General features: G+C 47.2%; 3 protein-coding genes across 3 annotated transcripts in view; 1 reads left to right on the top strand and 2 right to left on the bottom strand.

Moving 5' to 3' along the window:
• Positions 1–132: 132 nt before the first annotated feature.
• Positions 133–3,526, bottom strand: ZACN (zinc activated ion channel). Its single transcript, XM_045527040.1, has 9 exons — positions 3,430–3,526; positions 3,226–3,350; positions 3,066–3,110; positions 2,818–2,924; positions 2,389–2,558; positions 1,458–1,582; positions 1,109–1,319; positions 785–949; positions 133–323 (listed from the first exon to the last, which is right to left on the bottom strand). The coding sequence occupies exons 1-9, from the start codon at positions 3,524–3,526 to the stop codon at positions 133–135; spliced, it is 1,236 nt and encodes a 411-aa protein (XP_045382996.1).
• A 1,246-nt stretch (positions 3,527–4,772) lies between these two features.
• Positions 4,773–7,235, bottom strand: GALR2 (galanin receptor 2). The gene is made up of 2 exons (XM_045525722.1): positions 6,868–7,235; positions 4,773–5,562 (listed from the first exon to the last, which is right to left on the bottom strand). Exons 1-2 carry the CDS (start codon positions 7,233–7,235, stop codon positions 4,809–4,811), a joined length of 1,122 nt encoding a protein of 373 aa, XP_045381678.1. The 3' UTR covers positions 4,773–4,808.
• Positions 7,236–10,614: 3,379 nt separating this feature from the next.
• SRP68 (signal recognition particle 68) overlaps positions 10,615–23,656 on the top strand; it is a 36,450-nt gene continuing 23,408 nt past the window's right edge. Inside the window, exons 1-4 of the mRNA XM_045525721.1 lie at positions 10,615–10,804; positions 12,341–12,407; positions 21,271–21,384; positions 22,886–23,081. Of these exons, the coding sequence (XP_045381677.1) occupies positions 10,642–10,804; positions 12,341–12,407; positions 21,271–21,384; positions 22,886–23,081 (540 nt within the window). The 5' untranslated portion in view covers positions 10,615–10,641. The remainder of the gene's footprint in view (positions 10,805–12,340; positions 12,408–21,270; positions 21,385–22,885; positions 23,082–23,656) is intronic.

The raw sequence follows: 23,656 nt of genomic DNA, 5'->3' as shown, positions 1-23,656 counted from the left end.
GGCTTGGGGTCCTCCAGGGTTAGGGAAGAGAGCCACTCTTCCTCCCCTCTCTCCAGAGACCCTGTCATGGCCCTCCCCACAGCCATGGGGAACCGTCTGCATCCCAAGGTCTGCAGCCCAGACCCTGTCCTGTTACGGCCTGGGCTGCCGGCCATGGGGTGCGGCCTCTCCAGGGGCTGGGTCGGACTTGCACGCTGCCCATACCCAGATGCCAACGAAGATGAATTGGCTGCACACCACCCCGGCCACGTACATGACGAAGAAGATGTGGTCGGCAGTCTCAGGCCAGCTTCTCCTAGACCCCTTGATGCCTCTGGGGGCTTCTGTGCAGGCAGAGTCAGGGAATGGAAGTGTACTTCCGGCTCCCCCAACATGAGCAAAAGGGGGAACACCAGGGGTTGTCAGCTGGTATCTCTCCCTTCCTTAGAGTCTCAACTAAGGAAAATTTGAGTCTAGTGCACTCCAGGCCATGTTCAGTTGAACAAACAAAACACCGTCTTAGAGAGGCTTTACAAGGTGTGGAGTCATCTGGCAGGGAGGGAGTGTAGGTCACCTGGGCTTCTAGGAAGGCCAAGCTTGCTCCCTGCTCCAGACCTGCTTCTTCCAAGGGAGGACATGGGGCCCAGGGATAGCAGAGTCAGCAGGGTGAATGCTACACACACCTAGCCACCCCCGAGCCCTGACCCCAGCCCTCCGCATGCAGCCTGCCAGCTCTGCCCCTTCAAACTTGCTCCTAGGCCTTATTCCTCACCAACCCGCATAGCCAGGCTTAGCCCCTTCCCACCTTCAGGGTTTGGCCCTGGGTTCTCATGATCTCGCTGTTCTCCTCTCGAGGCTGGGCTGGGGCTGCTCTTGGCCCCAAGGGTGCCCCGGGCCAGCAGCCCGGCCAGCAGCACGGTCTCCATGGTGCTGAGGAAGAGCAGCAGCAGCAGGACGGTGAAGAAATAAACTGGAGGTAGGAGGGAGGGATGGTCAGGGGCCAGGCCTGTGTCTCTGGTGCCCAGCGAGCTGAGCAGAGGCACCCTGGCTTGGGTGACGGCAGGTGGGCCAGACGGGGCCAGCCAGGTGGAGTGGTCCTGCCTTGGCCCGGGGGAGGGGTAGGGCTTACTGAGCAGTGGGTTGCAGGACGAGGAGCTGGGCAGGGCCTGCACCAGGGAGGAGTGGAAGACGAGGTAGCCCAGCAGCAGCGTCACCTTATAGGCAATGCGCTCGGTGGCCTGGAGGGGCAGCAGCCCCCCACACACGTCAGCCAGCAGGAGCGCCTCCGCAGGCACCAGCAGAGCTATGATGGACTTTAACGCTGTGTTCTTCAGGCTCAACTGGAGGGGGAAAAGCCAGGGCTTTCCAGGGGGCGGTGTGGGGTGGGCAGCAGGAGTGTGGGGTTGTGCCTCTGGCTCTGTATCCCCCCACCCCTCCCTCCATTGACCCGCTGTCAGCCTCATCGTGATTTGACTCACCGTCAGCTGGAAGCAGGGCACCAGCTGCCAGGGTGGGACTTGGGTTGCCAAATCATAAACTACATATTCCCTCTTGACACTCACAATCTCGTTCACAGCGTGCACCTGGAACTCCAGCTCCGTCACTGAGGGGTGGGAGTGAAAACCTTGAACTAGGAAAAAGAGATCCCTGCCCCCAAATCTCTCCTGGGAGTAGGGCCAGGAGCAAACTGGAGCCCAGGGTTGATGTAGACTTCTCATGGTTCCTGGGGGGCAGACTTGGAGACAAAACTGGTTCATAGGAGGGCTTCCCAAAGCTTCCCAACTCCTTTGGGGTTTTGCAGCATGCCAAATTGTCTCCAGTTAAAGGAAGGCCTTTATCAGATCCATAGATGAATTTTCATTGTAAAAATAAATGGCCTTTTCACCACTTCATGGATGGGGAAGTGGTCACAGATTCATCCACCAGTGTATCATCTCACACCTGAAATATTAGGGTCCATGGGGCAGCGGCTGCGGTCTGTCATGGAGAGGAGGGGTACGGGAAGGGGAGGACTTCTCTGCCAAGTTAGATGTCACCTGATGGGTTTATGGGATATTTACTGGGTGACTACACCTTCAGGTTTCCAGGAATGAGGCCAAAGCCTCTGGCCTTGATGCAGGGGGCCTGGCCACTACAGTGCAGCCCTGGCTGTTGAGAGCAGTTGCTCTGGGGAGGAGAGACGACTGAAATGCCCCAGATGCACAAGATGGTGGACCTGCTGCGAAATCCAAGTTTGGAACTGTGACCCTAGAGGGAGCCCATGAGGCCAGCTGAGAGCAGAGGAGGAGGAGATGGGCTGCTGTTTGCATGGGAGGTGCAGGCTGGGAAGCAAATGCTGTTCTCTAAGCATATGTGAACTCAGACCTGGGAGGCCCCTCCCCTCACCCCTCAGCCCCACCCTGTCAGCACCATTGTTGCTGAGAGCGTAGAAGCTAAGTCTGCAGTGGCTCTGGTCCCGGGGGAAGTGGAGGAGGTCAAAGTTGCAGTTGGTCTCCGTGGTGAGGGCCAGGGTGAGCTCAACGAGGCCGTCCTGGTGCACTCGGGCCTGCAGGCTCTCGTCCCTCCAGTCTACCCAGAGCCTGCGGGGAGAGGTACCAAAGCCAGAGGCCCAGCCCTTTCTTGGACTGGGGTGAGGGAGACCCTGACATCCCACCTCCAATCCCAGCTGGCATCAGGGTTCCGGCGGGGAAAGGGGAACGCAAGGCAGTGGAAGCGAACTGGTAGCGTGGCAGGACTGCCAGGGGGAAGACTCACTAAGAGCCTCCAGGCTCTAGATGGGGAAAAGGAGGAGGGACGTGCATGGCATGTTCCTCAGACAAGAACTCCCGCCTCACTTACGCCTCCAGGATGGTGAGTCTGGGCGTCCAGAGTGAGTCCCAGGGCAGTGTGACTGCGTGCCGTGGGTACACACTGGCATTCCAGGCCAGGCGAGTGTCCAGCCAGGACTGGGGACACAAGGATGCCATTGAGGCTCCCACTCTCCACATATGAGTCCCTTTAAGCTCAGCAGGTTGATAAAGGCCAGTACTGCTGAGCTGGACTCAGCTGCGTTCTCCCATCCCACCTTTCCCGGGAGGCGAGCTCACCAGCTTAAGCAGCAGCATGGAGGACACTGTGTACCGCAGGATGTCCTGGGGGAGGGGGAAACATGTCCCCCTGTGACAGATGGAGGCAGAAGACCCAGCACTAGTCTGCCCCGCCCCCCAGCTCAGCACTGGGTGGGTCCGGCAGCCTGGCGGTGCTTACCACATTAAAAACATTGGACACGAACACCTGCACGGCCACAAGGAGGGGTGCACTGCTGTTGTTCGGAATCTGGATGGTTTCCTCAACCTCCCGGGACAAGTTGAGTTTGAAGAGGGATGGCCAGGCTGAGGGACAAAGGTCAAGATCACTCAGGTGCCCTGGGGCCCAAATCCCAAAGCTTATGACCTTACACCCTCCACTTACCGACTGCCGGCCTTTGGAAGCTGCGCCCAGGAACCGAGGGCTGGGGGATGCCAAGCCCCAGGGAAGTGAGATGGAGCAGAAGCCACAGGACCGTCATCGGTGGCTGCATGGAGTGGTGGTGCCTAAGCTACCACCTCTCTTCCAGTCGCTTCTCTGGAAGCTGAGCAGTTGACCAGAAGCAGCTGCTCTGGGCAAGGACCCTGGGACCTTGGGCTTGGCACCCCCCACCTTGGTTCCGCAAACACCCAAGCACAAAGCCCAGGACCCAGCCCTGCCCACTCTGCACCTGCCTAGACTTCCCTGTGCTGCTCCATCCACCACCTGGAGCCTACTGTCATACTCAAAGCCTGCTGAGGGGGACAGGCGGCCCTGGGACCTCCACCTCTCCCCAACTTCGTGCTTCCAATCAGGGCTGCAGGCTTCGCCTTCATTTCAGTGGCTGGCACTGGTCTGGCTAAGAAACGAAGCCCTTAGTCAGAGTGCCCTGTGCTCAGTGCTGTGAGATGGAGACACCCTTGAGAGTTTCCCTGCCTCTCCTTAAACCCTTGAAAGAGCCTTGCTCAAGAACTCTGGGGACCGACAGAGGCCAGTTCATGAGCAAAGACCCGGAGCATTGCTGTTCCCTCACTGGGTTCTCAGCTTGCCCCAGCCCAGCAGTGCCTTAGAGTCTCTGCTGCACACCTGTAGCCCAAACTGCCACCGGGGGCGGCTTTTCCTGGCCCCAGGGAGAAACTGAGCCACTGGAGATCTGGTCCTGACCCAGCTGCAGCCAGAGAAGGAAATGCCAAGGCCAAAAGTGGGTGGGGACTGACTGGGCTGCCCAGACTCAAAGGGGCCCCAGGCAGTTGGAAGCAGGGAAGGACTTATCACACACCAGTGCACGAAAGTGACTAGGAGCACGCATAGTGTCTGTGTCTGTCATCGACCGGCTTTATCTAGCATGCTTAAACACTTTGCCTGCCTCTGTCTCACGCACTGGTGGCTGCTGGTTCTGGGGCTTCTGGATGGCCACATGAAAAGAGCCTTCAGTCGTCCCACACTCCCCAGCCTCAGTTAGGGATTTTTATGTGGGTTGTAACCGGGCTGCCTTCAGTGCAGTGCTGGCCACTCTCTTACTTTCCCGGTAGCTCAGCAAGGGCCCTGCACCCATGCCTCCGGAGCCACTTGCCAAGTCCCCTGAGGCTTCTTCCTACCGAGCCTCAAGACAATGAGAAATGTGGAGCGCAGCGCATCACTGCATGTGAAATAGTTTGTGGTTTTATTAACAGACACAACTCTCCCCAAGATCCCCAGCCAATGACTCCAACCCTTTAACATCCAAGCATGCTCCCTAAGTGCCTTCAGGTCGCGTTAACTGTCAGGGCGCTGTTGCCCGCCTTTTACTCTCTCCAGGAAGAGCCAGGAACTGGGCTCAAGGGTGCATGACTGGAGAGCTCTGGGGCAGGGACAGGCCCGGCCGCCTCGCTCACGTGCGTCAGGTCGGTGGACTCCCGCTCCAGCACGCTGCCGCTGTGGGCGCCTGGCGCGGCAACGCACACGCGGCCCGAGGCTCGGCGGGGGACGCGGCCCAGCAGGCCAGCGCAGATCTTGCGGAAGCCCTTGCGGAAGTGCTTGGACACCAGCGCGTAAACGATGGGGTTGACGCAGGAGTTGGCGTAGGAGACCAGGTGCGAGAGGATGCGCAGCGCGTAAGTGGCCCGCGTGAGCGGGAAGCGGCCGAACCACACACAGAGGATGAGCGCGTGGTGCGGCATCCAGCAGAGGCAGAAGAGCGCCGCCACAATGAGGATCATGCGCGTCACCTTGCGCTTGGCGCGCCGGGCACCTGAGCCTGCGGCCACCGGGTCGACTGCGCGCCAGAGGTAGCGCAGGGTGCGCGCGTAGGTCAGGCCGAGAACCAGCACCGGCAGCAGGTAGCTGAAGACGAAAGTGCAGAGGTCCATGGCGCGGCGGCGAGGCGCGCTCCACGCCGGGTGGCACACGGTCAGGTTGGCCAGCTGCGACTGGCGGTAGTAGCTCAGGTAGGGCCCGGAGAAGAGCAGCGACAGTCCCCAGATGAGCCCAATGGCTGCCAGCGCGTTTCGAGGCGTGCGCAGCTCGCGGGAGTGCAACGGATACCGGATGGCCAGATACCTGTGGTCACGCCCGGGAGGGGGGCGTCAGGGGAGCTGGCGAATTGGCGGGGCTGCGACCCCTGCACCTCGGGCCCCACACCCGTTCTTGAGGAAGGTCCCTAGCGCAAGGTTACACCGTACACGCCAGAACCGTGGCCCACCGCTTCCCAGACACTCTCGGCTGAGCCTAGAGGTGGGGATCGGGGACCGGCAGCAGGAAAGGTGCTTACACCCAGGACATTCTTCTGTTGTTCCCGGGACTGCGACCGCAGACTCCGCCCGGGAGGGCACCCCAAAGCCGCAGAGTATTAAAGGTTGGAGAACCGGCTATGGGGCTCTGGGAGGCTGCGATTACCCACTAGTGATGGTGCCCCAGGAGGCAGGACCCAGGCGCCTAAGGCTCTAGCAGACAGCCTGCGAAAGACATGCTGGGCAAGGGACAGCCTCTCAGGGAATTCCTAAGAGAAGCCGGAGCTCTGTGGTCCCACCAAGGCGCTCAGTGTAAATGGGCGGTGTGGGGGGAGTCTGGCCTCGCCTCGCTACTTTTTAGAGCAGGACGGGAGCGAGGGAGGCAGATACCGGAGTCAGACTCGGCTCTTCTCCCCAGGAACCATCCTAGTGTCCTTTCAAGCTCCACCTGAGTCCTGCGCTCTCCCGAAGGTACCTCTCTGGCACTCCTCTGGCTGGGGAAGGAGAACCCAAGGGCCGCTCCTCTCCCGACCCTGAACTCCCCCTAGAGGCGGGTGCAGAGAGGGAGGGACCCTCAAGCGCGCTCGCTCAGACTTTGGCGAGGGTCCTCGAGAAAGACCCACGTTCCACAGTCCGTACCCGAAGTGACTGCGCCAAGCAACCAAACCGTGGCTTCGAGGCGAGTGCGGTGGAGGCGGCTGAGGTTGGCTCTAGGAGACAGACGGTGCGCTTCACGCACGCAATTACTGAAGGGGCGGCTCTGAGCAAGTTACTTACAAACTCAATTTCCTCTATAAATTGGGCACAGTAATTTCTCCCATCCCAACCTCACAGGGGCATTAAACTCTGTGCTGGGAAACGCTGGGCACTGTCAGGCGCGGGCAGCGCCAGAGAGCCTAATTCTCCAGGATGTGAGCCTTGAGGACGCACCTAACCGAGCGACACCATGGTACCCCACTCTCATTTCCTTTTCTCCTCCTCTGTGCCTGCTTGTCTTTCTCTCCCTCTGGTCCCTTTGCCATCGTAGTGTCCTCTCCCACTCTCTGCGTGTCCCTCCTTGATCCCCGGGTCCCGCCTCCCTCTCCAGTTCCCGCCTGGGTACCCAACTCCTAGAGAAGCCAGAGCGCTCGCTCACCTGTCCAGGGAGACGGCGGCCAGCGTGAAGCTGCTGGCGTGCATGGTGAGGAAGATGAAGAAGTGCACGGCCTTGCAGAGCAGCGAGCCGAACACCCAGCCGTCCAGGGTGTAGATGGTGGCCTGGAAGGGCACGCAGCACAAGATGAAACACAGGTCGGCCACGCCCAGGTTGAGGATGAACAGGTTGGTGGTGCTGACTGCTTGGCCGCCGCGCAGCAGCACCGCCAGCACCAGCGCGTTGCCCACGGTGCCCACGAGGAAGATGAACGCGAAGAGCAGCGGCACGATGACCGCCTCGGGCTGCCAGCCGCCCCCGCCGCCCGCCTGGCTCGCGTTCTCGGCCCCTGTGACCATCGAGCCGTTCATGGTGCCGCCGCACCCGAGGCTGCCCGGGCTCCTGCAGCCGTCTGGGTCTTAGCAAGCGCGCAGCTGCCGCGGCTGCGGCCACGGCAGCGCCCAGCGTGACACCCGCGAGCTGCGGGCGGGGTGCGCCTCGCGGTGTCGGGGTGGGGGTGGGCGTGGGGGTGCGCCTGGGTCAGGGGGAGGAGCGAGCCGGGCTGTTCTGGGCTAAGCCGGCGAAGTGACTTCCCGGGCAGACGCTGGAGAGGTGGAGGGGCCGACCCTGGGTCCTGCGTGTGCGCCGGGCTGCAGGGAGCACCCGCTGGGAACCCTGCGCGACTTGGCGCTTCCCTGCAGCTTGGCGGGAGCGCCAGACCTCCAGGGACTGGCTCGGGGGCACCCTCGAAAGAGTTCCAGGCCGGCCCCTGGGGGATGGGCCGGAGGCGGACTGGGGGGCCCCCAGTTTTCCGGAAGTAGCAAAAGGAACAGCCCCGCAGTGTGCTCCACGCCTCTGCCCATTTCTAATTCCAGGGAGCATCGGAATTCATTTCTAATTCAGTTCCCCCGGGAACAGCAGCGGGGAGGGGCAAGGAGGGTTCTGAGGAAACTTGGTTAGCTTCATCTCATTCCCCGCTCTCACCCACTGGGCGTTTTCTCCTCCAATTCAGTCCCATATTTATTGAGCATCTACTGTGTCAGGATCTGTCTTTGGCGCTGTGCCTCAGTTTCCTCTGCTGTGATAAGGAAATAGTAACACTTCCTTCTCAGGGCTCTGACGAGAAAGGAATGAGAAGTACCTGAAAGGCCTGAAGCCCATTCGTTGAATCTGAATCAAATTCTTCTTTTTCTCCTTACCTTATTCAGGTATCTAAAAAGGGAGGAAATTCAAAGTAGCCGAGTTCCATATACCATCAGCCTTTTCCAAGATGGTGCTTACATTGCAATAAAACTTAAACATTCGTGTCTTTGTGTCTGCATCAAATATTTGTGGCAATGAATCATTACTATTTGTCTAGAATTTAAGCTTCCCAGTTCACCGAATCTGAAAACCAGCACCTTCTATCTCTGCAGCTTCCTTTCTGCTTCTCCTTCCCTGCTCCTTAGGTCCCAGTCAAGAATATTCTTTTTCCTCTTTACGCCCCAGGATCTCAGCCTTTCAGGAGTGCAACTACCTCCTCCTCTTGGTTGAGAAACCTTATTCACACCCTTGCCCTGCCTGCCTATTCACTGAACAGGAAGGTGATGACAGTTCATGCTGATGAGATGCTTACCATTCATTTATTCAATAAACTTTTATTAAGCACCTATTCCTCACCCTTAGGATATAACATACCAGTTAGTTCTACAAAGATCAAGGCCCTCTGGGAGCTTACTTTCTAGCAGGAGAGACAGACAATAAGCAAATAAACATAATTTAAGTAAGTTATTAACCTGTCACAAGTTGATAAGTACTTGCAGGAAAAGTAGATCAGAGAATTGGGGAGTACCAAGATGGTGGTGAAGGTGCAATTTAAAATAGGGTCGTCAGGCAGACCTCATTAAGAAGGTGACATCTGAACAAAGACTTCAAGGAGGTGAGTGAGCCAAGCAGGGGAAGAGCATTTCAGAGAGAGAGGGCACAGCCAGCACAAAGGCCCTAAGGCAGGACTGTGCCTGTGTCCCTAAGGCAGGGAGGCTGGTATGGCCTGAGCTGAATGAGCAAGAAGGAGATTGGCGGGAGAAGAGGTGAGAAGCATCACATGTAGGGATTTTTTCCATTCTAAGGATAGTGGCTTATAGCCTGAGTAAAATGAGGCATAGCAGAGTTTTGACTAGAGGACTAACATGATCTCATATTTTTTAGTAGCAACTTTATTGAAATATAATTCACATGCCATACCATTTACCCATTTAAAGTGTTCGTTTCCTTTATAGTATGATCACAGAGTTGTGCAACAATCACCACAATCAGTTTTAGAACAGTTTCTTCTCCACCAAAAGAAACCCCTACCCTTTAGCCAGCCTCCAATCTCCCATCTCTACCCCCACCCCACCTCCAGCCCTAGACAACCGCTAATCTGCTTTTTGTCCCTATAGATTTGCCTCTTAAGGATATTTCATATAAATGGAATCACACAGTATGTAGCCTTTTGTGTGTGGCTTCTTTCACTTATTATGATGTTTTCAAAGTTCATCCAGTTTGTGTGTAGCATGATCAATACCTCATTCTCTTTTCATTGGCCAAATAATATTCAAGGGCCGGGCACGGTGGCTCACGCCTGTAATCCTAGCACTCTGGGAGGCTGAGGCGGGAGGATCATTTGAGCTCAGGAGTTCGAGATCAGCCTGAGCAAGAACAAGACCCCCATCTCTACTAAAAATAGAAAGAAACTATATGGACAGCTAAAAATACATATATAAAAAATTAGCTGGGCATGGTGGCGCATGCCTGTAGTCGCAGCTACTCAGGAGGCTGAGGCAGGAGGATCACTTCAGCCCAGGAGTTTGAGGTTGCTGTGAGCTAGGCTGACGCCACGGCACTCTAGCCTGAGCAACAGAATGAGATTCTGTCTCAAAAAAAAAAAAATAATAATAATATTTCATTGTATAGTTATAGTCCACATTCTACTTTTCAGCTCATTTATCAGTGGACATTTGGGAAAGTTTTAACAAAATTTTAATTGGTTATCCCCATTTCACAGATGAGGGAGCAGGTTCAGAGGGAGATTAAGTTACTTGCCCAACATCTCCCAAGCAGTAATGACCGAGCAGGGACTGGAGCCTCAGGACTCAGATTCTAGCGGCTGCAGAGCAAAAATTCATATTCTCCCATCCCTCAACACTTATCCCTCTTTGGACTGATCGCCCTAAAGTCCAGAGGTCCACAGGTCCCAAGCAGTATGAGAAAGTCATATTGGGACACTGCCTGCTGGCTGTGCCAGCGCTTCCGCTGGTCATCGCTTTGCCACGGTCAGCCCCAGAGGAGAATGCAGAGGGGGTTCCCTCACAGGCGGGGTACTTCGTTCTATAGAGGGAAACCCCGTCTCCGGAGTCCCGGGGGAGGCAGATACCCCGAAACCTAAAGTCCTTAGTCTGCCCGCCCTCTGCCGTGCGGGACGTGAGCCTGATCCCCAGTGCTGAGATGCAAGAGGTAGCGGTCCATCTCCAGTCCTCCTGCCCGTGGTGGACGGTAGGTAGGATTGCCCCAGGGAAGACCTCAGCAGCCACTGTTTCCCGGTGTCTGCGAGCCGCCAGCCTAGTCCACCACGACTGAGGACCCGGGAATCCGAGCCCACGCGCAGGCGCGCTCCAACAAAAGGCTTCCCGGGCCAGGAAGGGCGGTCGGCGCGGAGTCCGCCGCTATCCCATCAGCCCGGCCTAGCGGGTCCTGCTCTCAACGGCCCCGGTCGTCCCGCCTTCTCTATCCCGTCCTGCTCTGCGGCGCAGGGGTAAGATGGCTGCTGAGAAGCAGGTCCCTGGCGGCGGCGGCGGCGGCGGCAGCAGCGGCGGTAGCGGCGGTGGGCGCGGTGCCGGAGGAGAGGAAAATAAAGAAAACGAACGCCCCTCAGCTGGCTCGAAGGCAAACAAAGAATTTGGGGATAGCCTGAGTTTGGAGAGTATCCTAGAGCAGTCGGGCCTAACTTGGAATGACTACGTGTCGATCTGGAGGGCTGGGGGCGGGAGAGGCGGCGAGTCCCGGCTCGTCCTGGGCAGGAGAGGCCGAGGGTTGCGCTCCTTACTTTCTGGCACTCAAGAGATCCAGGGTCTGTCTCTCGAACGGTCTTTCCGCGCATCCCCCTCGCCCTCCTGGATGGGTAACGTCCTTTTCTTCTGGGTGGCACAGGGGTATTTGGCAGGTTTCCCCTGTTGTCTCGCAGTTGCCCAGTTGGAGGGCTTGTGACGGGGGTGACACTCTGGCTACTCTGTTGAGCTCCGGCCTTGGCACCTTGAGCCAGTGAACTGGGGAGAGGAAACGGCAGTCTTGACGTTTCGGCTTAATACTCTTGTCTGACAGCCGCTGTAGACTGCGTAATAAAACTTAAAGCTTGATGCTTTGGAAGCGGAGGTGAAAATGGACTGTTCTGAGGAAAAGCTTGTGCTCATTTTGATTATAAAGTTTGGTTGCTTGTTAATATCAGTTGCGTGGTTTTCCTAATAGGTCTGTAGGCATTTTATCTTGTTGGGAGTCGTTTAGATGAGCTGGAGGAATCCATTTCTAGTTTTCATTAGTGTGTACCTGAACTGAGTGCTTGAGATACTAGTTTGTGACGTTTTGCAATGAAAAACAAATGGAGGAAATGTAGGCAAATTTTTGAAATAACACATTCAGCTTGACATTTTAATGTACTTAAGTTTTCAGGGGTTTGGAGTTTTACTTTTTGAATTGATGGTAATAATTCCAAATGGATGTTAGAACGCACTGATTTTATTGGGAACCTTCTATCTTTTTGTCCCTTTTTAGTTATTGAAAGAGTCCTTTAGTGTTCACTATATACGTCTATAGAGAAGCATAGAGGAAATAAAACTAAAACTGTAGGTAAATATTGGTCTTCCTAAAGTTTGGCGCATAGTATTAAATATTTTAAGATTCTTAAAAGGAGAGTTTGGTAAGGGTTCATCTTTAAAAAGAACAACTTTAATATTTTTATGCAAACTGTGGCCTAGCTTGGTTGACAGGTGCTAATCATAGACTCTCCAAGCGTCACAGCTGTTAAGGAAAGTTGGATTTGGCAGATGTAGGAGGTTATGCAAATGGATGAGTAGTACACGTCATATATAACATGAATCTGCTTGAATGAGTAAAATGTGGGGTCCAGGTATAAATCAGTGGGAACCACCCCAGTTATGGTCAGTATTTAGAATCCAGCAGCTTTATTTAAGCTGTTGGGTTTTAGCAATCCCCAATTGCTAGTAGTGTCCTCCTTTTTCAGTTTGAAAGTAGTAACAGTTCAGGCAATTAATTTTTCTGCATGCTTAGCCTTGTCCTATGCCAGGATAGCTATTGAAAAAGGTTACAAGAGATTTCATTAATGCACTAAATATTTCACAAATTTGTAATGTCCTGTGGCCTGATAAAAATGTAGACTAATGGTACAGGTTTTGATATATTTGGATTCTTGCCATTGTAAGCTTTTCCTTAATCTTGACTTTAGTTCTTCAGATTATTAAGGAATCCCAGCAGCAGCATGGTTTACGGCATGGAGATTTTCAGAGGTACAGGTTAGTATCATGTACAAGACGTATGGAAATCATTGTGGGATCTTCAAACTTGGTTTGCTTGTGTCAGTAGCCTAGTTATCTACTCCGCTATATCAGAAAGTGTACCTAGGAAGTCTAGCATTGAATTTGTATTGAATCCTCAAAAGTTATATAATTTTTTTTTTTTTTTTTTTTTTTTTTTTTTTTTAGAGACAGGGCCTCACTTTGTCACCCAGGCTGGAGTGCAGTGGCCTAAGTAGCTAGGACTACAGGTGTGTGCCACCATGCCCAGCTAATTTTTTTCATTTTTTTTTTTTTTTAAGGATGGGGTCTTGCTATGTTTCCCAGGCTGGTTTTAAACTCCTGGCCTTAAGCGATCCTCCCACCTTGGCCTCCCAAAGTGCTGGGATTATAGGTGTATGCCACCATGCTGGCCATAATTTTTAAATTTAAAATTTTATAATGAATAAAATGATTCAACCTTTTTATGGATTTTGCCTGACAGTATTACAGATACATTTGCAGACTTGTGTTGAAAATAACAGGCAGTTGTGGTAATCGTTTTTTTTTAACATAACCATATTGTAGAGTCGTAATTAAATTCAATGCTTTTCAGTATTTTAAACATTATATAAGGGGAATTTCTGTGATATTATTTATTGGTAAGCTTTTATAACAGTCTCCAAGTTGAAAAATAAATTTAATATGACTCTAAAAAATAGAGTAGATACCTAATTTGTAATACAGTTAAATTACTTGAAAGCAGAGATATGCTTCCATTTCTGTATTGTAAGTATTATGGGCTTTGACTTCTAAAATACTCTATATTTCAGATTCTTATTTATTTGTTCATTCATTCAAAAACATTTTGTGAGCACCTGTCGAGTGCCCAGCACTATTCTATGCACTGGAGAGCATTAAAAAACACAGGCAAAGGATCTTAATCTCAGGGAATTTACAAACAGAAATGTGAAGCTATGGTGAAAATTAAAGAAAGGAGCTCCTGTGAAAGGGAGTTAGATTAGGGGTGTGTCAGGAACGCCCTTTCTGAGAGCGGGGCATTTAGGTGAGGACATGAAGGCTGAGGAGTCAGCCAGGTGGTAAAGGGTCAGCAGGGCTGAGGTGGAGTGAGCAAGGCAGGTAGTGGTAAGAGCTGAGGGGGCAGAAGTAGACAGGGCCAGGGTGTGTAGGACCCTGCATGCCGTGGTAACAAGTTCAGGTGTTAATCTAGTTTGATGGGAAACCACGAGAGAGTTTTAAGCCAAGAACTATTATGATCTGATTTTTTTTAATTATTAAGGAAATTTTCAAACACTTATGTAGAGATGATAGTACAATGAATCCTGAGTCCATCACTCAGTCATCATAGTGACCAACTTTCTGCTCTTCTTCTTTAATCTGTTTCTTTCCCTATATTTTTTAAAAAAACATTTTATTGAAAGATTTAAAAATTCTATTCAAATAAAATTTATGTATAGAAAATGGTGAATTTTTCAGAAACCAAACTCCTGTAACCAGCACCCAGATTGAGCCAAAACATCACCAACATCCCAGAAGTCCCCCTTTTGCCCCTTCTAATCACAAACTCTTCCTCCCCAAGGGTCACCACTATCATGACTTCTAACACCTTAGAATAGGTTTGCTTATTTCTGAAATTTATCTACATAGCATCACACAGCACGTATTCTTTTGTGAGAGTCTTCCTTCATCATTAGGTTTGTAATATTCCTCCATATTTTTGTAGTTGTAGTTCTTTTATTCGTATTGCTGTGTGGTTGGTATTCTCATAGGGACAAGGTCTTGCTCTGTTGACTAGGCTAGAGTGCAGTGCAGTAGCCTCATCATAGCTCATTGCTACCTCAAACTCCTGGACTCAAGAGATCTTCCTGCTTAAGTCTATGGAGTAGCTGGGACTATAGCCGAGCAACACCACACCTGGTTAATTTTTCTATTTTTAGTAGAGATAGGGTCTTACTCTTGCGCAGGGTGGTCTTGAACTCTTGAGCTCAAATTATCCTCCCGCCTCAGCCTCCCAGAGTGGTGGGATTACAGACATAAGCCACTGCACCCGGCCCTATTTCTGTTGGTTGTGTACCTGGGAGTGGAAAACTCTGGGATAGGTTATGTTCAGCTTCAGTACAAAACAGTTTTCCAAAGTCATTGTACCAGTTTGCACAAACAACAGTGCTTGAGAGCTACAATTACACCACATCCTTGCCAGCAGTATGTTTTGTCCTGTTTTGTTGTTGGATTATTTTAAAGCAAATCCTAGACATCATACCATTTCACCATCAGTATTTCAGTTTGTATCTCCAACAAATAAAGCTTTTTAAAAACTTAACAAAGATACTATTATCGCACCTAACCAAATTAACAATAATTCCTTAATACCATTTTATACAGTGATATAAATGATGTAAAAATGTATTTTTTTTGGCCAGGCACAGTGGCTTATGCCTGTAATCCTAGCACTCTGGGAGGCTGAGGCGGGAGGATTGCTTGAGCAAGAGCAAGACCCTGTCTCTACAAAAAATAGAAAAATTAGTTGGGCTCTGTGGCATGTGCCTGTAATCCCAGCTACTAGAGAGGCTGAGGCAGAAGGATCGCTTGAGCCCAGGAGTTTGAGGTTGCAGTGAGCTATGATGATGCCACTGAACTCTACTGGGGGTGACAGAGTGACACTCTATCTTCAAAAAAGAAAAAGTCTTTTTTTTTTTTTTTTGAGACAGTGTGTCACTCTGTCGCCTGGGCTAGAGTGCCATGGCATCAGCCTAGCTCACAGCAACCTCAAACTCCTGGGCTTAAGCAATCCTGCTGCCTCAGCCTTCCGAGTAGCTGGGACTACAGGCATGCACCACCATGCCTGGCTAATTTTTTCTATATATATTTTTAGTTGTCCAGATAATTTCTTTCTATTTTTAGTAGAGACGGGGTCTTGCTCTTGCTCAGGCTGGTCTTGAACTCCTAACCTCAAGCGATCCTCCCGCCTCGGCCTCCCAGAGTGTTGGGATTACAGGTGTGAGCCACCACGCCCGGCCTAGTCATTTCCTTTATAGCAAAAAGATTCAGTTCAGAATTGTGCATTGCATGTAATTGTCATGTCTCTTTAATCTTAACTCTGGGACAGTTCCTCGGTCATTCATTGTTTTTTAAGATCTTGACATTTTTGAAGATTACAGCGCAGTTATTTTGTAGAGTGTCATTCAATTTGGGCTTATTTGATGTCTCCTTATGATGAGATTCAGGTTGTAAATCTTTGGCAGGGAATCACAGAAGTGACATGAGTACGGCTCATTGTGTCCATCCAGCAGCACACAATTTCAGTGTCTGGTTTCTGATGTGCACTTTGATCATTTGATTAAGTTGATTGGCCAGGCTTTCCCACTGGGAAGTTACTCCTTTTTCCTCTGTAATTTCTAAGTAGTTTATGAGGAAATACTATGTAATTATCTTATTCTTCATCAAACTTCCAGTATATACATTTATTTGTATCTGTATATATTCACAGGGTACTATTTTATGAGTTGTAATCTGATATCATTATTTTGATGCTCTGATTGACCTACATTGGCCAGTGGAAGCCCCTTTAAGTTGGCTACTGTGTTCTTTGATATGTCCACATCTTTCTTTTTTTAAAGTCAGGTTTATTGAAGTATTATTTATATATGATAACATTCATCCTGTTTAGGTACACGGCTTGAGTTTTGACAAATGTATGTGGTTAGGTAACCACAATAAAATTGAGATATAGGACATTTCCATTATCTCATAAATTTCCCCTGTAGTCAATCCCCTCTTCCCATCCCCATCTGGCAGAAATCTGATCGGATGTCTGTCTCTGTAGTTTTTCCTTTTCCGTAATGTCATATAAATAGAATTATACTGTGGGTAGCCTTTTGTGTGGGCTTTCTTTCACTTAACATATTGCTCTTTTGTGATCCATCCACATGGTCAGTAGTTTATTCTTTTACATTGCTCAGTGGTATTCCATTGTAGGGATGAGTCACAACCTGCTTGTCTATCTCCCAGTTGAATGATATTGATTGATTCCAATTTTCGGTTCTTTTTTTCTAGTTAATTTTATTTAGTGTTGCATGTTTATTTTTTTATTGTGGTAAAATATATAAATAAAATTAACCCACTTTAAGTGAACACTTCAGTGGCATTAAATATATTCACATAGTGTGTAACTATCACTGTTATATTATCAATCTCCAGAACTTTTTTATCATCCCAAACTGAAACTCTGTACCCATTAAACACTAATTCCTCATTCCCTTCTATCTACAATCCCTGGTAACTTCTACTTTCTGTCTGTGTGAATTTGCTTATTCTAACTACCTCATTTAAGTGGAATTGATACAGGAAAGTGGACCCCAAAACTGGGGTCCAGACTGAAGGCCAAGTGGGTTCTTGGCTTCATGCAGGAAAGAATTCAAGAGTGAACTCACAGAGTAAAGCAAAAATAAGTTTACTGAAGTAAGAAAGAAACAAAAGGAAGGCTAGGAGCAGCGGCTATCTCTCAGAGCAACCGAGAATAGTCCTTTGTGAGTTTCTGGGGCCTTATTTTATACTTTTTATTTAATTTTATGTTAAGCAGAGTGAGGATTATTCATCAGATTTCTGGGAAAGGGGTGGGGAGTTCCTGGAACCAAGGGTTCCTCCCCTTTCTAAACCATATAAGGCCATGGCATTTGTAAACTGTCATGGTGATGGTGAGAGTTTCTTTTAGCATACTAATGTGTTATAATTAGCATATAATGAGCAGTGAGGGTAACCTGAGGTCATTTTCCTCACCATCTTGGTTCTAACTGGCTTTGGCTAGTTTCCCTACCACTGTCTCCTGTTTCATCAGAGACCTTGGTTCCAGTCTTATGACTTCTTACGGAACAGGGCCTGCCAGTTCCCTATTTCGGAATCATACAATATTTGGCCTTTTGTGTTTTGCTTATTTCACTTAGCATAATGTGTTGAAAGTTGATCCATGTTATAGATGTATCAGAATTTTACTCCTTTTTAAGGCTGAATAATATTTCATTGTGTATGTGGACCTGGGGGTTGTTTCCACCTTTGGCTATTGTGAATACTGCTGCTTTGAACATTGATATATGAACATTTGTTTGAGTCTTTGATTTCAGTTCTTTGGGTATATACTCAGAAGTGGAATTGCTGGATCTAATGAACTCTATATTTAATTTTTTGAGAAACCATCATGCTGTTTTCCACAGTGGCTACACAAGTTTTACATTCCTATCAGTAATACATAAGGGTTCCAATTTCTGCCATTTGTTGTAATAGCCAGTCCTAATAGGTGTGACCCATATACATTTTAGAATAATGATGTCTATATCTATAAAAAAACCTTCCTAGAATTTTGATAGGAATTGCTTTAAACTTGTATATCAATTTGGGGATAATTGACATCTTTACTATGTTGAGTCTCCCAATCCTTGAACACCCATGTTTCTCCATTATTTAGAGCTTTGATTTTTTTTTTTTTTTTTTTTTAGGCAGAGTCTCGCTCTGTCTACTGGGCTAGAGTGCCATGTTGTCAGCCTACCTCACAGCAACCTCAAACTCCTGGCTTCAAGCAATTCTCCAGCCTCAGCCTCCCAAGTATCTGGGACTACAGGTGCACACACCACCATGCCCAGCAAATTTTTCTATTTTTAGTAGAGATGGGTGGAGTCTCGCTCAGGCTGGTCTTGAACTCCTGACCTCAAGCGATCCTCCTGCCTCAGCCTCCCAGAGTGCTAGGATTACAAGTGTGAGCCACCTCTCCTGGCCCTTAATTTTTTTTTTTGTTAGCATTTTGTGGTTTTCATCATACAAGTCCTATACATGTTTTGTTAGATTTATACCTAAGTATTTCTTTTTTTGAATGATTCTAAGTGGTGTCATAGTTTTAATTTAGCATCATTAATGACCTTTTCAGAACAGTTTGAGGGAAGTAATAAGGATGGAGGCCTGATCGGAGTAGGTTGAGGAGAGAGAACTGAGGAAGCACAGACAGCAGCTATAGGCCAAGAGTTGAAGAAGTTTTACTGTGGAGGAAACAAAAGGAGGAGGTTCCTTAGGTATAGGACGTGAGGTTAAAGGAAAGGAAAGATTTTTGTGAGCGTGTGCACAGTATGTGCACGTCTGTGTTTAAGCAGTCTGGGTTCATACTGTAGAGACTCTTTGGTAACCTGTATTTTTTCACCTAACATAACATGGCTACCAGTTATACTTGGTGTTCTTAATTTGTTGAAGGACTTTCCTATTGTAGGATAACGGTGTGTTGTCTTGTTTTGTTTTTGTCTTAATGTACTTTTTCTTGGTTAGGTTAGCACCTAATTACTGTGCTTAAGTCAAGTGACTTGGGGACAAAAATTTGTTATATTAGAATGAACCATTAGTTTGCTGATTGTTGAGGGAGCAATTCACTCCAGGTTTTTCTTTACACAACAGATTCTTCCTGGAAAATGTTACTCTCTAGGCTGACAGTTGCTAGTAAACATACGCTTATTTATTGCTGTCCTTATGTCGGATGATTTAAGCAGTCCTAAACTTGTCTTGTGTAGTAACTGCTGCAACGAAAATGTTGTATACTCTATTCTAGATTATAGACTCATTTCAAGATGGGTCAGATATGATTTAATGCTCTCTTAAATTTCTTTTTTATTCTGGCAATACTGTAACATTCTATTTACTGGAAATTTCTTAACCTTTAGGCAAAGATTATTAGTTATATTAATATATTCCTCTTTGATCTCCCCTCTCGGGGTGGGGGGTGCTTTTTAAAAAATTTCTTATAACCGTAGAAGCTTATATATTGTCGCAGTAGCTGCTGGGCATGGTGGCTCATGCCTGTAATGCCAGCACTTTGGGAGGCCGAGGCAGGAGGATTGCTTGAGGCCAGCAGTTCAAGACCAACCTGGGTAACAAAGCGCAAGACCCTATCTCTACAAAAAATTGGAAAAGTAGCCGGGCAATGGGCCTGTAGTCCCAGCTACTCTGAAGGCTGAGGCGGGAGGAGTGCCTGAGCCCAGGAATTTGAGGTTACAGTGAGCTTGTTCACACCACTGCATGACAGCCTGGGTGACAAAGTAAGACCCTGTCTCCAAAAAAAACAAATTGTCGCAATAGCAAAAGAGCAGAAAAGAATCTACTTATAATCTCAAAGCCCCAGAGATAACCAGGCACAATTAACATTTTGACATATTTCCTCTTAGACTTTCTTATTTGCATTTATTTAATCATAAGTGAAATTGTCCATCTTATGTTTAAAAGTCATTTGTGTTACATATTTTAGAAATGAAAATAGAAGTTTAAAGAGTAAAACATCCGTATTCCCAATATCCAGAAGTGCAGCGTTAAAATTTTCATGTTTGACAAACATGACAAAGGAAACTAAAGTCCACTTTAACCACCATCCTCCTGGCCATTCCCTTCCCCCAGTTATGTCATGACTTTGTGTATCCTTTAGTCCATTTTTATCTCTTTTAATTCATAAATACAGTTATATATTTATTTCCACCAAATAGTATTTTTGGTCCTTTAATCTTTTTCTAGGTATTTTCATAAGTTTAGTCATAGTATGTATACAACTTTGTATCCCACTTTTTTGCTTTACATTATATGTATTTCTCTGTGCTTTTGAAAATGTTTCATATGCATGATTTTCATTGTTTGCATTATAATCCAATGCATAGGTGTACCATAATTTATTTACCTATTCCCCTAGTTTGGCTATTTACATGGTAGCCAGTTTAGTAGGCTTAAAAATTTTGTTCTCATGAATCTCTGTTCATACCTCTTTGTCTGTGTTTTGATTATTTCTTTAGTATTGAGTAGTATAGAAGTAGACTGTTTCAGAGTATGAACACTTTTGGGGATCTGGATAAATGCCAGATCTTGATATTGCCAGAAAATGTTTACCAATTTTTATTTCTACCCATAATGTATGAGTGTTCTATTTGATTTTTTTATAAAAGAGTAAATGATAATTAAAGCTGATATTAAGGATTGATGGGAAAAAATCCAATTCATAGATTCAACCTAGACTATTAATATTATTTCTTCTTTTTAATAACTTATGCCCTAATAGCTTTAAGACTGAGATGAAGTTATATTTAAATATCATTTGTATTATAAATTGTATGCTACATTATTTTGATTTAAAGATCAATAAAATTTTTTATGTATTTTTTACACTAATTTAGTCAAATCTGTGTGCTAGGCACTGTGCTAGGGTATTGGAGGAAATTTAAAAATAAAATCCCTGCATTACAGGAGTTTGTATTAGTGGGATAGCTGTGTAAGAACATAATTATAATGCCATACACTGTAATAGAAGTAAGAATAAAGGGCTGCATGAGCACAGAGGAGAGAGGCTTGGCATAGAGGTGATATTTGTAGTGTTTCCGGATAACATCCTAATTGGCCTCCTCACTTTTGTACTTTTGTTCAAACATGCTTGCATTTCCTCTCTCCATGTCTTTGCTGTCATCAGTCTCCCTCGGGATGCCCCTTCCCCTCCTTTGCATCCGTTAGAATCCTACTCATTCTTTCAAGGCCCACCATGAGTCCACTCAAGCCTAAGGTGTTAACAAGAAGAGAATGATTGATTACTCAGGTCCATTCAGTTTGACATTTTCCTTGTTTTTTTGGTTGCCATTTTATCTGCATGATCCTCCCCTACTAGAGTGTGGGCTTCTTGAGAATGGACACTGTGTCCTCTATCCCTTCGTTTTTTCTGTAATACCAATCATACTGCACTGCATGTTTTAGTTGTTCAGTAAATGTTTATAAGCTGATGTGTGATATCTATAGTAACCATAAGTAGAATACCCCAAATACTCTTCAGCTTTGCCAAATAAGTTTTGTTTGTGGTTTTTTACAGGGGCTACTGTTCTCGTAGACAAAGACGTCTCCGAAAAACACTCAACTTCAAGATGGGGAACAGACACAAATTCACAGGAAAAAAAGTGACTGAAGATCTTCTGACTGATAATAGGTATTGACTGCTCAGTGCTAGTTGCTAATACATCTTGCTAATACATTTATTGAACAATCACAATGTGCTAGACTTTGTGCCAAACCCTTTAATGATCTCATGTGACTCTTAGCAGCTCTGTGGGATGGGCATTTGTTACTGTTCCTGAATTCTAAAGTGAGGAAACTGAGGCTCAAAGAGCTTCAGTAGCTTGTTCAAGAACTATGTTGGGATGGTAAATGTTAAAGGTAGTGATAAGAATCTAATTAGTTATTAGGTAAGGTTTCTAGATGCAAATTTCAATGTCTAAAACTAAGTGCTGGAATCAATATATCTTAATAATATTTGGCAGTATGTAAATTATTATAGGAGGGTTCTGCATTTCAGTGCTGAATGCACCAGTGCTTAACATTTGCTGAAAGATTAATTTGTCAAGCAATGTGTATCGAAGGTCTCTAGGTTAGTTTCTCAAAACTCAGCCTATAGGGCCAATTTGTCATCTTGACACTTGTTTGTATAAATAAAGTTTTATTGGAATACAGCCATACCCATTCATTTAGGTATTATTTATAACTGCTTTTGTGCTATAACAGCATGGTAGTTAGACATAGAGACCACATGGCCTGCAAAGCCTAAAATTTGTACTATTGGGCCCTTTACAAAAAAGTTTGCTGCCCCATAGTCTAGGATATATTAATAACTCCACTCCCGGAATCCCACACAGGTAAACCCAGTGACCTGGGAAGGATGTTTATTGAAGAGTTGCTTGTTGTGGTGCCAGCAAGTTTGGGACCACGAGTGTCCATCACTAGGAGAAGGGATATATAAAGAGTAGCACATGCACTTTGCTCCTGCCCGGATGAGGAGTTGGCAAACGTTCTCTGTCAAAAGCCAGCTAGGGCTGAGCTGGGCACACCATATAGGATATAGAAAAGGGAGAGGAGGCATGGTTCTTGAACCTCATTGACTGTGGTCTTGTTGAGAGATGTTGGTCAAATGCAAAACCAGGGAACACTACAAGATAGCAAAAGTGTCATGTTGTATATCATTTACTTTTAAGCATTCTGAAGTCTTGGAAGGGAGAGGTTAGCTTAGAAGTACTTGATGGAAAAGTCAGTAAGCCTGGAGGAGGCTTGACCTTGAAGGACTTTGTTTCTAACTGGGTTAGAATGAAGGAGGTGTTGATTCAAAGATGAGGCCAGATCATGCACCTAAACTGCCTCTGTTTGACAGAGTTTAGGAGTGGTAGGTCAAGATTCTGGGTTTACTGAGTTCGAGGTAGTTAGTAGAGGCTTTTTACTGAGATACGGCTAGTAGGGGATAAGAAACCTGAGGTGACACCTGAGTTGGGGTCAGAGATGGCTGATTTGGCAGTCATGGCTGATACTGTCAAGACGGTAGTTTTGAGGGAGGAAAGAGAGAGAGAGAGAGTAAAGTCACTAATGAATGCACCTCAGAAAATATATCTGGGTCTGATGCCCCTGGCCTTCATTGTTCAGCTCTTCCATCTTGTCTGCTCTAGATATTTGCTTCTGGTTCTGATGGATGCCGAAAGAGCCTGGAGCTATGCCATGCAGCTCAAACAGGAAGCCAACACCGAACCCCGAAAACGGTTTCACTTGTTATCTCGCCTACGCAAAGCCGTGAAGCACGCAGAAGAACTGGAACGCTTGTGTGAGAGCAATCGCGTGGACGCCAAGACCAAGTTAGAGGCTCAGGTTAGTGTCTTAACGTCCAGTTTGCTTTATTGTGGAGATTAGGGATGTGACTTTAAAAAAAATACAGTTAAACAGAACACGGTTTCTTATGTTATAAATTGATAGGAGAGAAAAAAACTTTCTGAACTTGCTTTTACAAGATGAAGGAAGTTAGCATTTCTTGTTTTTGTTTTTGAGCTCTTGGTTTTTTATAATTAGCTCTAACTTTTCAAGAAATGTCTTCTTGAAGATACTTCTTTTGATATGTAGATAGAAAGCTTATATCTTGTACCTAGGAAAGTTCACAAAACAAAAAATTTTTTTTTTTTTCTTCAGCCCACCCTCCCAAAGTAAGAATTTTTTTGGAAATGAATTTTTTAAAAAAGAGATGTTAGAAATTGCAAGGTTATATTCAACTTTTGATGTTTATGTTGTAGCCCCGAAATTGGTTAAGTAAAATGAAGAAAACAATTATTTTTTTCTATTTTGAAGTTCTCTCCTGGAGAGTAAATGAATCATAACAAATTACCTATGTATCATAGTTTTTTTGTTAAATAAGTATATCTGTTTTAAAATCAACATGAATATATCCATAT

This window comes from Lemur catta, chromosome 15, assembly GCF_020740605.2.
Source record: "Lemur catta isolate mLemCat1 chromosome 15, mLemCat1.pri, whole genome shotgun sequence".
Taxonomy (NCBI): Eukaryota; Metazoa; Chordata; class Mammalia; order Primates; family Lemuridae; genus Lemur; species Lemur catta.
This window is presented reverse-complemented; position numbering and strand designations above follow the sequence as displayed.

What these genes read in the sequence shown, in the direction of transcription:
- ZACN (XM_045527040.1), bottom strand. Translation starts at nt 3,526, where the DNA reads ATGACGGTCCTGTGGCTTCTGCTCCATCTCACTTCCCTGGGGCTTGGC. An exon ending in TGTCCAATGTTTTTAATGTG is followed by an intron (nt 3,111 to 3,225) that starts GTAAGCACCGCC and finishes CCCCTCCCCCAG; the next exon opens with GACATCCTGCGGTACACAGT. An exon ending in GTCCTGCAACCCACTGCTCA is followed by an intron (nt 950 to 1,108) that starts GTAAGCCCTACC and finishes TCCTACCTCCAG; the next exon opens with TTTATTTCTTCACCGTCCTG.
- GALR2 (XM_045525722.1), bottom strand. Translation starts at nt 7,235, where the DNA reads ATGAACGGCTCGATGGTCACAGGGGCCGAGAACGCGAGCCAGGCGGGC. An exon ending in GCCGCCGTCTCCCTGGACAG is followed by an intron (nt 5,563 to 6,867) that starts GTGAGCGAGCGC and finishes GCGTGACCACAG; the next exon opens with GTATCTGGCCATCCGGTATC.